The sequence below is a fragment of the Cottoperca gobio genome, chromosome 14 (genome assembly GCF_900634415.1).
Source record: "Cottoperca gobio chromosome 14, fCotGob3.1, whole genome shotgun sequence".
Lineage (NCBI taxonomy): Eukaryota > Metazoa > Chordata > Actinopteri > Perciformes > Bovichtidae > Cottoperca > Cottoperca gobio.
The window spans coordinates 15,854,753-15,870,874 of NC_041368.1; the positions used below are offsets into that span (position 1 = coordinate 15,854,753).

Genomic DNA, 16,122 nt, shown 5'->3' on the forward strand with positions numbered 1-16,122 from the left:
ATAATCAGATTAATACGTTTATCTTAATTAACATTTCTTCATATAAAAACATGTTGCAGTGAATAAATTAAAGATACATAAACTATTAATTCCATACTATTGTATATTAGGTAGACAATACAAAAGAAGAACAACTGCACAAGTTCAGGTTGATTTTATTTCCTCTGTGTGCTCAGTGAAATTCTGGTTATAAGACATCATCCCTATGATTGTGCATTATAATCTGCCACCAATTTCAATAATACACAAATACATTCTGACACCGCAGGTATAATTTAAAAGGTTTTTTTTTCATTGTTTCCAATTGCTTCCTTTGAAATTGTTGACGAGGCTCAGTCTCTCCTGGCTGCACTCCTGATCGTCACTCATGCTGGGCAGGGGAACAGGCTCACTGTGCGGAGAGGTCTTGTAGTAAGGACAGACTTTTAGATGTGCAGATATTGGAGGGATGTCTGCCATATGCCACGAATCCACAGAGGAGAAGAGAGGACTGAACTCCCATACCTGGAGAGAAACAGAGGGATCACAGTTAGTATGGAATGTGTTATTATAAAACACTAAAATGATGATGATTGGATGATTTAATATGTATATCTCACAGGTTTGGCCCTCCACTTGGCTCCTCCGTGTGAGTATGTCTTCTTCTCCCAGCGGAGGGTGACCATCCCTCTCTCCTGTAGCAGAGAGGAGCACACCTGCCTCATCAGCTGGGACACCAGAGCCAGCTGGGACAGGGACAGACTGTCCAGGAAACTGATCATGTGGCACAGCACCTCATAGGGCAGCAAGCTCAGAGAGTCCCCACCTCCTCCTCTCCTCCTCTGAGCAGTGGAGGAGTCCTCTGAGCTCCTGGACGGCTGGGAGGCGTCACCTACTGAGGCTAGTGTTGGACGCAAGTTGAAACTCCTCAGCTGCTGACTGTAGGGAAGAACATATACTAGTTATGGTTTTATTCAATAATTATTGTGTTACTATACTGTGTTGTGAAGTGTGTTTGCCTTTATTTGATAGGACAGCTGCAGACAGACAGGAAAAGAGGAGAAAGAGGGGATGACTTGCAACAAAGGGCTGCGGGTTGGATTCAACCCTTTACACATCCGGCGGTCAGGTGCAACATTATTATTATTTTGGATTCATGTTTGGGGCAAGCTGGTGAATGTTGTCCAAAGTTTTCTCTTGTAGCTTTGTTTTTTGGTATCTACCAACACCTGAGGGAAATATCTGCTAAATGCTTCACTCTGCTCAGCAGCTTGTCTCTAACTTTGGTGCTGAGCAGGCAGTGAACGCCATGAGAGCAGTGAGGGTGAACCAAAACAGTAAAGTTGCTGGCCTTACAGCTAAACAGTGAGCTGAAACTCGTTCAACACTGTCGCACACGCACAAAATTAATATTGCCGAATATTTGCCTCACGTTAATTTCCATTCTTTCCGAGCGAAGGGGCGAATAAAACATTTGCTTTTTTGTTTTACTTTGGTGGAATTTGATCGACGAAGGCACAGACTTAACCAATAGCAAAGAAGCGTATGGTTGACCCCACACATTCAGCGAGAATGTCGCTTCGGCAGGTGATGGTCACTCGCCTTAATGTCTGTAAAGCCGAGGAGAGCTGCAGGTTCAGGTGATAATTATCTGTAAATTCACCACTACGAGCGACCACTTTCACATTGTCACATTGTTTTTACATTTTCATTTTCTACAATGTTGTCATAAAAATATAAATTATGGCCCCTTTTAAATTGTTTTAAAAATATTAAGATAACCTAACCCTGACCCTAACCCTAACCCTAACCCTAACCCTAACCCTTAAGGTACAAATGGTAGACCCAAATATTGGAATCTGGACTGAGGAATGTGAAATGTGCTCACTTGTAGGAGACGGTGGCTTTATGTGTGGAGGGCTGAAACCTCCTCTGGCTGTAGGTGCATCCCAGATATGATAGGGGGCATCTCTGCTCGAACCATCCACTCAGGCTCGTCTGGATGTCACTGTGGACGTTCCTGGAAGGGAGATAGCAAATGAACATTTATTACTTTAATGTGACATGAACGCAACAGATTGGAGGTCAGCGGGGGTCAAACCACAAACTCAGTCAAACACACCCACGTCAGTAATATTCACAGACACCTGAAATGTGTGGCGAACTCTCTGCGGTGGAAGGTGTGACCGCAGAGGAAGGTGAAGGCACAGCTGTCTCTGGTGTTTCTGCTGTTCACTCTTTCTGACTGCAGGTCGAGATGAAGCTTCAGCGGTCTGTCTGCCATCACCTCCGCCAGGGTCGTATTCGCTTTAAACGGAGCCCTGCGGAACGAGTGCGTCTGTGTTCCCACGTCGACATAAAGCCCTTCAGAGGCATTTGACTCACTGATCTGCATGGAAACCATTAGACCACAATACCCGATTAAGTCTAGTCAAAGGACCATACCACTGTTGTTGCATGAGGCCATTGTGCCTCATGTGCCTCACAAAGATTTTTTAATTTCTTAATTGTTTAATCTTTCTCTTCTCTACTTTACTATTATTTTGTTATAAAATATGTATACATTATAGGAACTCCTGCACTCCTTCAATAAAGTATAAAAAAATTATATATATATATATATATATATATGACTGACCTTGTGACCCCTGACTTCCATCTCAGCGTAGCCCAGCAGGGTGGCTGCCGCTTCATCACTGAACCGGTCTTCTTCGTTGAATTTGAGATCCGACGTGTCCACACTGCGAGGCTCGCTCGGAGGCCGAGACGTGTCGTAGTAATGAATCCGCCGCCCGCTGTAGTGATAGCTGTCAGGGATCTTATAGGATGAAATAAATATTACATTATAAGCCAAAAGAGTACAACAAACTCATCTTTGGTAAAGTAGTATTAGTTCAGGTTGACTGCAGTATGTTTTTATTTATGCTTATTTGACAACTGTGTTGGGCTTTAATGCGCTTCCTAGCTGATGTAGTTTGTATTTCAGTCCTACATTTTAGATTGTTAACTTCCTGTTGTTGAACAAGTCGCCTACTCAACATTTCATTTGGGCAGAAAGGGGTCTAAACTAGGGGTGTAACAGTACGTGTAGCCTGTACGTCCCGTGTGGTACAAGACGTTCGGTTTGGTATGCAACATCCTCCCTTCGGTACGCCTTGCGACGCAAACAATTACTGTCAACATAGTTTTACCTGCCGAGGACGGGCAAAGCCAAACTGCGTATTTTGTGTAACGTTACACCCCTTGTTGAAACATTGGGAGGTATGTTACTGCTAGAGCCACTGTGAGATTTAAGGAGAGTATGCTCGAAAAAAACGAGGTCATTACTCCAGTTGATACATATTAGGCTGATAAAACAATTCAAATGCATAAAACAGATAAAAGCCTTTCTTAAAATGAATGAACCAACAATAGTTTGATTGATATTCCCTTGAGTGCACAATAAATAAATAAAAACGATTTAGTAAAGTGTAAAAATGTAGATACCTTTTTATCAAAACAACCCCTGGATAGCAAAAAAAACCCAACATGATTTAGGAAAATGAATAAAAACGAAGATATTGTTTTTTTCAAATGAACCCTCAGCTTGAAATCATCACCTTGAAAGAGTGCAGGGTCTGGACTGGGATAGGCTCCAGGCTGCCGTACACAAAATCGTCCTCCCTGGGCGTACAGGCCTTGATTTGTCCAAAGGTCAGCAGCATGCGTCCATGATGCACCACATACATGTTGTACTCCTGCGGGGAGAGCTCATGACTCAGACGCTCCAGCACCCCCTCCTGCCACGGAGCATGACCTGTAACACCTGTATTTTCAGCCGCATCATTTTTCTCTGTGTCTTTGTCCTTCTCACCAGGCTTTGGGTTTGGTTTGGGATTGTCTTGGTTTGCCTGAGCAACAGCACAGCCGCCTCTCTCCATGCTGAACATCATGTCACACAGGTTGTATTTCTCTTTGCCTGAGTCTTGCCCCACACTGTTCTGTACAGTCTCTTCAACAACATTGTTCTCACACATGGCGCTTTCTGCGGAAACAGATGCTTGGAGACCGACAAAAAAATGTAAAGACAACAAATGAGGAAAGAAAAGACCAGAAATTACAACATGAAATTGTACTATTTTGTTTTTAAAATAATGATACCTTCATTGACATCTTTGTCTGTGACCCCGTTGACAAACCCTCCCATTGCCTTCTCCTTTTCCTTCTCCTCTTCTACCATCAGCTCTGGATAGAGAGGCTTCATTTTCAGGCGGTCATAAAGGTCTGCCTGATCCACCAGGGCCATGGCAAGATCCAGAGGCTCGTCCTGACCTTCATTTTCCTTCAGCACGTTTTCCTGCAGGGCAATGTTGCTGTGTGGGTTCGTGTCATCAGTCGGCCACCGCTGCCACTCCATGGAGCAACATACCAGGCTGGCCGAACACACCTGGAGGTGAGCTGCCTGCGAGGAGCGGGGCATGTGGAGCGGGCAGCCGTACTCAGTGTTGAGGCAGGGCACCCTCACGTTGGGGCAGAGCAGCAGGTGATCCTCCTCTTTGCACAGGTGGAAGAGAGTTCCACAGAGGAGGCGGCAAGGGATGACCGCACAGCACACAGAGACCTCCACCCGAGCCCTGCAGCGCCGGCTGTAGCAGGAATCACAGTGGACATGCTGTCGCACCTTGGAGGCTCGAGAACGCTGACTCTGTTTGGATGAGAAAGAAAAAGAGAAGAGCCAACTAGGATGGAAGATGAAGATTTACAAATGCTGCATATTTTTGAACATTGTGCATCAAGGAATATATCTGGAAAGTCTGTGACTCACCATCTATATGATTTTGAATCCGGTTTTGTAATCCTGCAAGAAAAATACAGACAATGTACACACAGATTCATACTTTCATCTGTAACATCATCCCTAAAGAGTGAATCACATGTTTAACCTTCCTGGCTGTGGTCCTCCCTGAGATATTTGAAGGTTTTTTAGTCCTGACATGGTGAAATGATCCAATTGTCAAGATTTTTGGGAAGCATCAATTTTGTATCTTGTTATCTCATGACCCCTCAGATATATACTGTGACCCTTCAGGTTGGGAACCAATGCCTGTATGCTACACAACAAATCAGTAGCACAAAAAGAGACATTTTTCACTGATGAACAGCTTTTGTTCTTCATCCACTAAACTTTGCTGTATTAAAACTTTCTTATTCCATGTTCTTGATATTGAGATACTGATATTCAAAATAAATTGTAAACCACGGGCCTATATAGAAACATTGTTTGGGTATGTGTCCTCTGTCTACTGTAAGAGTACATCTGAAGAACACTAGAAGCTACTGAAACCTTTAACTATATATAACTTTAAAAATATAAACATTACCAAAGTATTTCAACACATTCACAATGGGATCAAAGCTTATCTAGTCAAACGTCTTACCAAGGTGCCACCGCAGACCTGCTGCTTCTTCCTCGTTTTATAACGTTGCTTTCGATCCATGTGCTCTTTGAACTGGGAGGTTAAAATTAGCAAAGCAGTCCCGAGCAGGTTCAGCAGGAGAAATAACTCCCCCCCTTCAGTTTCTGCAATGGATTCAAGCCACAGCTGCCAAACTTTATTAAATACTTTTCATCTCTTCATTCTGGGGCCAAATGAATGTGCACCTGTTTTTAGTACAGAATAAATAGTTAAGTCTGTTGGAATGACTACAATAAAACACACACTGACAATGTTTGGATTAAGTCTCCACTAGAGGTCACTGTTTGGATATCAAATAAGACATTTTGCTCTCTGCAGGTAGAAATCAATTGTAGCCAGCACCACAATATGGATCAGAGAGAAGAAGGTGAGAGAGATTTCCTGGTGTAAGTCTCTGAGGGGGTTGGTAACCCAAACCATGTTTCTGACCACCTGTGTAACATTTCTCAGTCAGTGCTTGGCTCTATTTATAACACACACACACGCATAGCACAGACACACACACTCACAGAGACACTTGGACTTTAAAGCACAAGACGGAGTCCGTTTCCCTCTTTTCCATTCTCCTACAGCCGTAGGCCGAAGTCGGTACTCACTGTTCTCGTTGACCCTAATGCCACAGGACTTTGCTGGTATCCTGCCATTGTTTGTTCACATGCAAGACTCATAGTTTCCTCTTTGTTTGCAGGACTGACCTACAGCTTCAGATACTAAACTGGTGCCAGAGGCTCTGAAGCATGGTATGGTTTTATTTTGAAACTCTAAGATCTAATATTTATTTTTTATTTTTTATTTTTTTTCCCCTTAAGCTTTTAGCTTTAGCTTTAAGGTGGTTCAAATAATTTACCTAATTTTTTTACACAGTTTGAAACTACGGTATATTCTGTTTCGGCTCTTCATTGAAACTATTTGATGTTTAGGCACAGGGAAATATTCAAACCCACAGCTCCATGTTTATTTAAGGCTGAACCATTCCATCATTCCCAAACTAATATATTTGTTTTAAGGATATCCTCCAGAATTTTAAATAAAGTTATATTGGTTTGATCAATGTTTGGCTAAATTTGACCCCCAACACACCTGTGGGGGTCAGTGGAGTAAATAGAGGTTAAAAGAACAATGATACACAAATAGTCTCTCAATCATCACTTATGACCTTGACCTATGATTTTCTTTTCTCTTTTCATTTGTCTGTGTTCGGGACGCTTCTAGGGTCCATAAAAACTTAAATCCAAAAAGCTACTAAAATGGCGAACAGCACTAAAAAGAAATACGCAAACAGCAATATTTAATGTTGTTTACAAAACGCAACCGGCAAATCCTCATGATGCACAGAGAAAAATGCTGATTTATTGATTTTACTTGATTCTGATAATCAATCTGTACCTTCACTTTCCTTTCGTTCTCTCTAAACCTTATCAGAGTCAGCGTACCCGAGCCCCCAAGGTGCGACAGCATGTCCACTGTGATTCCTGCTACAGCCGGCGCTGCAGGGCTCGGGTGGAGGCCTCTGTGTGCTGTGCGGTCATCCCCTGCCGACTGGTCTGTGGAGCTCTCTTCCACCTGTGCAAAGAGGAGGATCACCTGCTGCTTTGCCCCAACGTGAGGGTGCCCTGCCTCAACGTTGAGTACGGCTGCCCGCTCCACATGCCCCGCTCCTCGCAGGCAGCTCACCTCCAGGTGTGTCCGGCCAGTGTGGTGTTTTGCTCCATGGAGTGGAACCGCTGGCCGGCCAACGATGCCCATTCGTATCCGAACACAGAGCTGCATGAAAACCTAATCAGGGAAAGAGAGAAGGGAGGATGTCTGGACCTGGCCATGGCCCTGAAAGACCAGGACCTTCTGTTTCACTCCATGAAGATGAAGAAGCTGTTCCCAGAGCTAATCCAGACTGTGGAGGAGGACAAAGAGGAAGATAGGAGGGAGGAGGAGAGGAGGAAGGAGAAGCGGAAGCAGAAGAAGGAGGCAGCAGAAAAGGCTGCAAAGGAGGCCAGTCTTCAATCCTGGGAGTCTCTTAACATGTTTGAAATGTGTAACAATGATGACAACGAAGATGAGAATGAAGATGAGGTTGAGGTTGAGCTAACCCAGGAGGAGAGAGAGGCTATTGCTAGGGGCACAGGAGTGAATGAAGATCTCTTAGAAAACTACAACGCCTGGGAGAGCATGTTCACTATGGAGATGGGTGGCTGTAGGGAAGCTGTTGGGGCAGCTGTGGCAGGCAGAGACCAGAGACGTTCTAAAGGGAGAGAAATAGGCCTGAGCACTCAGACAGAGGAAGATGCAGCAGATACCTGTGTGGGTGCGACAGCATCAAACATCTCCACATCCTCCTCTTGTCTCGCTGGAAAACCGAAGAAGGAATTTGTTTACGGACATGTGGAGCCGATGAAGATTATCACAGTGCGTACCTTTAAAACTCCAACCAGCTTCTCTGCCAGGAATGTCCGCATCCGTAACCCTAATTTTTACAAGAGGGAGAGACGAGCTGTGGATACCAGCGACCTGGGGGTGGCGCTAGAGGACATGCCAGTGTGGGAGGAAGTTCAGGTGATGAGACAAATTCATCCTTTTTATAATCCTTTAAATGCACAACATAAAATGTTCTGCCACTAGGGGTCTCTCAATCAAAACTATTTAAAACAGACGTGGTTTGGTTGAGCTGCGAGGCAGCGTGGGATCCTAGGAGTTTGTCATTGCAGTCAGCTTCTCCTGGTTAGGATCCTTTTTTGTTCCATTGTTCAGGAGTATTTTACCATGTGCAACATCATGTGTTTGATTTGCTCCTCAGGCCTCTCTGCTGTGCTCCCTGGAGAAGGAGCAAAGGGGTCACCTCATTGCAGAGAGCGTGTGCACAGACGGTCTGCTACAAGACGAAGGTACACAGACCTACAACTTCCTGTCTGCTCCTTTCCTGAGAGAAACCTCGCTGGCCGATCTGACTGCTGCAAAACCGCTGGAGCTGCACCTTCAGCTGCAGGTGGAGAGTGTCACCAGCCGGCACCACAAGGCCAGCTCCGCCTTCACCTTCCTCTGCGGACACACCTTCCAGCGCAGAGAATACGGCAAACATTATAAGTGGGTTTCTTATATCAACATATCCTTTGGAATCCATATTTTTAATAGTCCTCTGTATATATAAATATATAAGTAGGAGGACATTACTTTATTAAGGTATTAGTGACTTATATTACCATCCTTACTACTTTAATCCAGAGGTTATTAAAAGATGTGCGACATTTGGTAAAAGAGAGATGCTCAGAGATGCAATAGTTGTCTTACTTTCCCAAAGTCAGAATCTAATTAATGCCTTAGGACAGACACTATTGGGCTATTTTGGCTCAATTGTTGAGTGTCTATGGGATCAAATAACATAATCATGATCATATAGGCATACAGAAATTGAGCAACTAAGCAAGTACCGGTAAACTAAGGTTGGGTGATGAACTTAAAACTTCAGGTCACTTAGTATCCTCTGGTTTTAATCTTTCATGTTATTTTTCTAATAATCAAAATACTGTCACATGCAGGAACGTCCACAGTGACATCCAGATGGGTGTGAATGGATGGTTTGAGCAGAGATGCCCGCTGGCGTACCTGGGATGCACCTACAGCCAGAGGAGGTTACAGCCCTCCACACACGAAGCCACCGTCTCCTACAAGTGAGATAAAACGTCATCTTTATTATTGTGTGGCACCTTTCTTTCCTTTTCTTTTTTTCTCTAGTCTCATCATTGATTCCATGTTATGGTTCAACAAGCCTATTTAATCCACTGCAGACAAGTTATAGTCACACAGGGCGGTACAAATTCAATGCACATTTAAAGACCACAGTTTCAACTTTGCTTTCAGCCATGATCTGGGCTGCTTCAACCTTCATCCGAACATCCCTGTCTTTCTGGGTGACGCCTCCCAGCCGTCCGGGACCTCAGAGGACTCTCTGAGCTTGCTGCCCTATGAGGTGCTGTGCCACATGGTCAGTTTCCTGGACAGTCTATCCCTGTCCCAGCTGGCTCTGGTGTCCCAGCTGATGAGGCAGTTGTGCTCCTCTCTGCTGCAGGAGAGAGGGATGGTCACCCTCCACTGGGAGAAGAAGACTTACTCACACGGAGGAGCCAAGTGGAGGGTGAAGCAGATGGTACGATAATGTCAGGATCACAGGGGTTGTACGGTGTGTCTATATACGAGCTTTCATCAGCAACATCTGGGCAGTTTAAAGTATGTCATGTACATTACATAGAACGTTATTTATTATATGAGAAGGTCAAAATTAAGGTGAAAATATAAATAAAATGACAGCAAAATATTGAATGTGCATCTTCATTAAAAAGAGCACTCTCCTTTTCTGCCTTATCTTACATTAAATATTAGATTTATTTCAATTCAAGCATATTTTTTAGGAGAATATTGACTGTAAATACAAATATAGATTAAATGACCAAAAAAGGTCACTCCCTGCTGAGTTGCTGTGAGCAAACATGAATAAATATGGATAACATTTAACATTGTGATCAACTTCTCTCTCTCATCTTGAGTTTGGCTGTTGGGCAGTCACAGGACAAAGAGCTTTTAGCGAATCAAGCTGATAATATAAAACATGGTTTTGACAAGTGACAATGTGTCCCCGTCTCCACGACTGAATATTCAGTTCTCTCTCTTCAGGTTTGGCAGTTCAGCACTTTGTTCTCTCCTGTGGACGCTTGGTGCTTCCAAAACGTGCCGTCCCTGTCCGAGCATCTAAAGGTGTGTCCCTGCTATGAGAGAGAGTCCAGGACAGAGAAGATTCACCTGCCGCGTATCAGAGAAGAAGAAGTCCAAACCAAGACAAGCTGCAATGGTCCCGCTCTGGTTACCATGTTCCATCAGAGGATCACGATGTAGTGATTACACAATGATTACATTTGTTTTATAATAATTAGAAAACAGGCAGCTTGTTTCATGTTGCCTGCTTTTTTCTCTCTTTCCCCCATACTTCCCATTACTGCGGTCCACTGTCATTAAAAACAAGAAAAAAGCCATTAATAATAAAGAATTGAGTGAAACCTGAGTTATCTAATTACTGAACAAGTCAGGAGGAGCTATACATTTGAAATGCAGTCACGAATATAACTTGGAATGATACATGAATAAATACTTGAGCGGTTGTATGGAACAGTGTCGTATCGTTTCATGAAACAGTGAAGTGATTAACTTGAACTTGAAAAAAACAGCCCTCATGAATATCTAACATTAGAATTGTAAATACAAATGCTGAAATATATGAAATCAGAAGTTAATTAAATGTATTTTTAACATGACGTAAATATCCAGAGTGTAAACAAAAAGGAAATGCCATTGTGTCACCAAATCTAATTATTTCATTTATTCACATTCAACATGTTGGAAAAATATTCCTAATAACACCACGAAGTCAGGATCCAAATCAAATAAAAGGGTTTAATCTATATTCTTGCAAGAAGGAGCTGAGTTTATACATACAAAGGATGAACAAACTCACACACACACAGATTGTAAGGCTGCCATGTGTTGCTCAGAGGAGCAACTCTCCAAGCCTCAGTATTTATACCTAATTCAAAGGACAGGAAGTCATGAAGAGCTTCCAGGTCAGTCTTCCTTTGTTCACACAAGATGATGGTTTACAGTAAACACAGATGTGCTGATCAATCGACTGAGGACTGTTCTTTGTTCACCTCCTGTCCCCTGCTGAGTATACACTTGGTGGTTTCTCCTGTCCCCTGCTGAGTATACACTCGGTGGTTCCTCCTGTCCCCCTGTGCAATGTGTATGTCTAACTCCCCAAAATACATCTGCTAACTTGTGCTTAATCTCTACTTTCCACTATAATGACAAACATTACAAGTTACATCCAAACACATAACGTTTGTGATCAACCACATCCTGAGGAAGACAACTGGACCAACTGAGTCATTCTTTACTCAGGAGAAACTGGCTTCCTCTCATGGTCCTTGCTGGTGTTGTGTCTACTGGAGAGGAAGTCTGCCATGAGCAGTCTGTGCAACAGCACTATGTTCGTGATGGAGATGAGGCTCAGGCCCGTTGTTCCGATCATCAGGACGTAGCGAGGTATACGTTCACTGTGAGCAGCCAGCCAGCGGCTCATCCAAACCAGCGTGCAGACACGAAACACTAATAACCTGCAGAGAGACAGTGAGAAACCTTTTTTGAGCACATGCTTTTAAAAAACGGCATAAGTAAATGTGTGTGTTCTCATGTGTGAGCAGATGTTTCTCATGTGAAAATACACAAATGCAAAGGTTTCGATTTGAAATGTAGGAACTTTCACACGCTCACATATGAACTTTTTCTCATATGTACAAGAAGAAGTTTGATTTTCCCATTTGTTAAACGTCCAGTCACAGCGCCACCTACGTTCCCAGGTTGACCCAGCTGATCACGCTGTAGGTCACAGAGGGGCGAGGGGCCTTAATGTGCGTCCCTTGCCTGTTCCTCCGTCCCGAGTGGAGGAGGAGCTGTCTGATATGAAGGAAAACGGAGTTGATCTCAACCAGCAAAGATATCACACAGTAGCCCACATAGAGGCGGGACGTTAAAGCCAAACTGAAGCAGGAGAGCACCTGAGAGAAGAGTTTAAACAATCAGAGGTTAACACACACAAGCAGAAACATGCAGCAAAATGTTTTTTTAAAAATCGTGAAAAGTTTCTAAAGGTCACTTTGAATGACCAATAGTTCTGCAAAGGACGGTCTAGGATCAATAATGTATTAAAAAAAATAACCTACCACTTTCTAAGAGTATGAAATCATTTATATATTAATATAAATACATCGTAATAAGTATTTAGAAGGAAAAGTTTCAGGTTGCCAAGTCAATGTGGCTGGTGTTTAATGTCCTCCTGTATAACTTACTTCATTTTGTATCTATTTAATTCAACAGGAAGTCTTCTGCAGTTTAAATTGTTGAAAGCAGCTCAAACTCTTCATTTGAGGCATTGTCCTAATAAATTAAAGATCTGCGATTCTGTGCGATTCCATTTACCGACCTTGTCACAACACACAGCTGTAAGGGCTGGACAAATTGAGAAGAACACCTCACAAATACTTGGATAAAGTACCAAGTATATCTTCCAAACTAAAACTAGTAATACCATAATGGGAAATTACATGTTAAAGTATTAATTTTACTGTTTTAAGCATGCACATGTATGATGCCCCTTTAGAGCTCAGCACACTTCATTTTAAGAAAAGAAAACAAGTAGTATTTGCAGTGTGTGGAGCTCTCTCGGCCACCGTAACACACACACACGAGGCGTAAAGATTATTACCGCAGCGTGGTGGAGGAGCACCTCGCAGGACTGTTTACATGGCTGGTTCAAGGCCACGTCCAAGCAGTCATAGATAAAATAACCTAGAAGTACATGAGTTGCAACAAAATACACATTAACATACAAAACATTATAAAATAATAAGCTTTATTTGTATAGCACCTTTCATACAATAATTGCAGCCCAAAGTGCTTCACAGCAAAAACAAAACAATTAGTACAAGATTAGACAGAGTAAAAGCATTTACAGTACACTAATCACAGTGTTGATGTAAATGAGTGTGAAGTACCATTAGAAAAAATAGAATTAAAAGAGTATAAAACATTGGAAATCATGCCTAGTTTCCCCATCTGTGCCGTACTTAACGACCCTCCTGCCGGGAAGCCACATTCATCACACCATTCTTGTAAATGTCAGCCATATTTTGAAAGCATGAGAACAACAATGGGCCACTGGCCTTTCAACTGATTTACTCCCTTTTCTACCCATTCTTGGTAAAATGTCAAAAGAATTCACCGTTTTGTTGACGCTTATTCAAACCACAAAAGCCTTGCAGAAATGTCAGACCTGGTATGATGAGCATTTTATTTGCATGCGAGATATATTAACTTAGACTTGATTCAATTCAGGAACAGATTTGATTGTTGCATGACCTTGAAGTCATTGTTGTAAATGATTACTATGTAGCCTTATATACACTTTATTTAGGAAGTCACTTTGAAATTGAGATCTTATTTACAAGTGAGACCTGAGTACAGAGAAAATAAACTAAATTAATAATGACATAAAAATGATAATAGAAAGACAATAGCATGATAAATTATAAATACATTTCTGAAATAGCCTTGCCATAGGTATAAAAAGGAAATAAAAAAGCAAACATAAAATATTCACACCTAAAATCAATAAAGCTTTGAAGCAAATTTTGAATTCTCCTGTTCTCCTTTAAAGATGAATAAGTGCTGATTTTGCCTGACAGAGCGGGAGGGCGTCAAATCAAAAGTGTGAATATTTATGTAGCATGCGAGGTAGTCACCTGTCGACACAGCTACAAGACTGTGGGAGAGCAAGGAGTGATGGAAGATGAGGTCCTCCAACATCTGAGGTTGAAGGTAAAAGCTTCATGGCGAGAGAGAGAAACCGCAGTAAGGAGTAAAAAAAAAACCGAAACATGTATAGCACCAACCATGATTACCGTCTTTACGCACCATAAAACAGCCCAGGCTCCACTCAGCGAGCTGTGAGCTAAAGAAGTGCTGATGTTCCTCCACTGCCAGGATTTCTTGCGTGCCAACTCTGGTGTCGGCAGGAATCTGAGGATTGTGTTCAGCAGTTTGAATGAACAGACAGATCCTCCAACAACCAGACATGTTGACTTTAAATCCATGACGGAGGAATGAAAGAAAACTGCTGCAGTCTCTTTCACACACAGACAATCCCTACCCCCACACATTCCTCCACTCACTTGAAATGACAAACTGATCTCTGACAGCAGGTAAAGGGTCGACATGACACCATGGCACCATGACCTTCCTGGCAAATAACAATGTTTAACTCACAAACTGTATTTGCTTAACCCACTATAAAACAAGCACATTTTAAATGGCAATTGCTACAACTCAAAGCAGCTGTGTTCTATGGTAAAAATGGAGTAAAAAGCCAAGTGAAAAAAAGTGGAAAGCAAAGCAATGTAACACAAAAAAAAAGTGGTAGCAGGGTTACTTAAGAAGCTTCTGGATTGGAACACCAGTTAAAACATGAGGATCAGAGATTAAAACTGCTAAACAGTTTGTCTTTGTAACGGACTAGAGTAGCCTGCTAACATCAAATTAATCTAAAAGGTTCGGATTCCTGGCCACACCAACACAGCGAGAATGACACCAAGAAACGTATAAAATGATTTACTTTAATTACATTAAAATGCCTCGTTAATAAATAGTTAAAATAACATTAAATGTGTCAAGCAATAGTTCAGGCAAATGGTTTAAAAATACCAAAAGTCCAGTCCAGTTAATATCAATCAAAAAGCTTTGTCATTTTGAGATTATACAATGTATAATTCAAAGGAAATTTCATTTGTCCTGGTTTACTGTAAAAGTGACTGAGTAAGTCTGCAGCTCAGCCTTGGCAGTTTAGGGGTTAGCAGCAGGCTAAACAACAGCAAGATTTTCTCTACATCTCGAGTCTCAAATCATTACCTCATCTCAAGCCTTTACAGGCACACAAAGTTGTAAAGAAAACAGTGTTGAGATCACAATTGGGATCATGTATGAAATGAATGACTAGTACTGGTACATGCTACTGTATGAAGCACATGCACATGCCTGTGCTTGTCTGACGGGAGTGGCTGAGGACAGAGAGGTGAGCGGCAGGAAAAGGGCTATATTTTCAACAACATACCCCGGGGTATCGCCTGAATTACAATATGCTAAAAAGGTTATAGAAGTGTCCAATAAAGCCAAAAATAATACATCTTAAATTCTCAAATCTTAACTCTCTCAAATCAAAGCACTCATTCACCATTGAACAAAGAAACAGCAATAACTACAACAAATGTCCATAACTTACTCAATGCATCTTGTGCACAGTCAACAGCGGAGACAGGGCCTGATCAAAGCTTTTAGTTCAGGTGTGGCCTGAGAGGTTGAGGGTAATTCCCACACCTTGGGACAGGACAGGAAGGAGGATTTCCTACACATATTATGAATGTAAACTAGAATTACCTCGCAGTACCTCACTGACCAAGTTTCAGTTTGGATGTATATTTGTCCAAAATGTCATCATATCATAATTTTATCCAATTAGACATTTGTGTGAATTGTCATATTTAGCTTATGAATTATTGAGGTAAAGGTCACAGTGACCTTGACCTTTAACTACTAATCTAATCAGTTCATCCTCAGGTCCAAGTGGACGTTTCTGCTAAACATGAAGAAATCTGCTCAAGGCTTTCTTGAGATATCGGGTTCATAAGAACGAACAACCCGAAAACCTAATGCCTCCGGCCTTGACTGTCGCCGGCGCAGAGGCATCAAAAAGGGAAAAAATAAATCAGTGTGCATTTTTGGAAAACCTTTTTCTCTATTTTCCCTATAATTATACCAAACACTATCATCCAGTTCAGGTAGCTCACACCTTTCTATGTATTTACAATTAACATATCAGTTAATAAACTGTGAGGCCTGTGAAATAAAGTGTTACTTAAGTACTGTACTTAGGTACAATTTTGAGGTACTTGTCCTTTACTTGAGTATTTCCATTTCCTGCTACATTATACTTCTACTCCACTACAATTCAGAGGAGGATATTTTAGTTTTTATTCCACTACATTTATTTGATAACTTTAATTACTTTGAAGATTCAGATTCAAATTATAATACAAAT

General features: G+C 42.0%; 3 protein-coding genes across 7 annotated transcripts; 1 reads left to right on the forward strand and 2 right to left on the reverse strand.

Annotated features, from left to right (window-relative positions):
• Nucleotides 1–156: 156 nt before the first annotated feature.
• Nucleotides 157–5,465, reverse strand: LOC115019038 (F-box only protein 40-like). 2 transcript variants are annotated; one of them, XM_029448363.1, is made up of 9 exons: nucleotides 5,397–5,465; nucleotides 4,784–4,816; nucleotides 4,120–4,663; nucleotides 3,579–4,018; nucleotides 2,618–2,797; nucleotides 2,127–2,368; nucleotides 1,868–1,999; nucleotides 600–918; nucleotides 157–504 (listed from the first exon to the last, which is right to left on the reverse strand). In XM_029448363.1, exons 2-9 carry the CDS (start codon nucleotides 4,784–4,786, stop codon nucleotides 292–294), a joined length of 2,073 nt encoding a protein of 690 aa, XP_029304223.1. In that variant the 5' UTR covers nucleotides 4,787–4,816; nucleotides 5,397–5,465; the 3' UTR covers nucleotides 157–291. The 2 variants fall into 2 exon arrangements, with proteins under 2 accessions (XP_029304223.1, XP_029304222.1); XM_029448362.1 differs by having other exon boundaries at nucleotides 2,121–2,368.
• Nucleotides 5,466–5,953: 488 nt separating this feature from the next.
• LOC115018986 (F-box only protein 40-like) lies at nucleotides 5,954–10,544 on the forward strand. Of its 4 annotated transcripts, none has more exons than XM_029448285.1 (7): nucleotides 5,954–6,019; nucleotides 6,124–6,175; nucleotides 6,858–7,985; nucleotides 8,227–8,513; nucleotides 8,966–9,097; nucleotides 9,288–9,573; nucleotides 10,098–10,544. In XM_029448285.1, exons 2-7 carry the CDS (start codon nucleotides 6,173–6,175, stop codon nucleotides 10,314–10,316), a joined length of 2,055 nt encoding a protein of 684 aa, XP_029304145.1. In that variant the 5' UTR covers nucleotides 5,954–6,019; nucleotides 6,124–6,172; the 3' UTR covers nucleotides 10,317–10,544. The 4 variants fall into 4 exon arrangements, with proteins under 4 accessions (XP_029304145.1, XP_029304146.1, XP_029304147.1 ...); XM_029448286.1 differs by having other exon boundaries at nucleotides 5,972–6,023; XM_029448287.1 differs by having other exon boundaries at nucleotides 5,975–6,175; nucleotides 9,288–9,411; nucleotides 9,496–9,573.
• A 416-nt stretch (nucleotides 10,545–10,960) lies between these two features.
• LOC115018987 (TLC domain-containing protein 2-like) lies at nucleotides 10,961–14,125 on the reverse strand. Its single transcript, XM_029448289.1, has 5 exons — nucleotides 13,947–14,125; nucleotides 13,775–13,857; nucleotides 12,739–12,821; nucleotides 11,826–12,031; nucleotides 10,961–11,590 (listed from the first exon to the last, which is right to left on the reverse strand). Exons 1-5 carry the CDS (start codon nucleotides 14,123–14,125, stop codon nucleotides 11,368–11,370), a joined length of 774 nt encoding a protein of 257 aa, XP_029304149.1. The 3' UTR covers nucleotides 10,961–11,367.
• Between the last annotated feature and the right edge of the window lie 1,997 nt (nucleotides 14,126–16,122).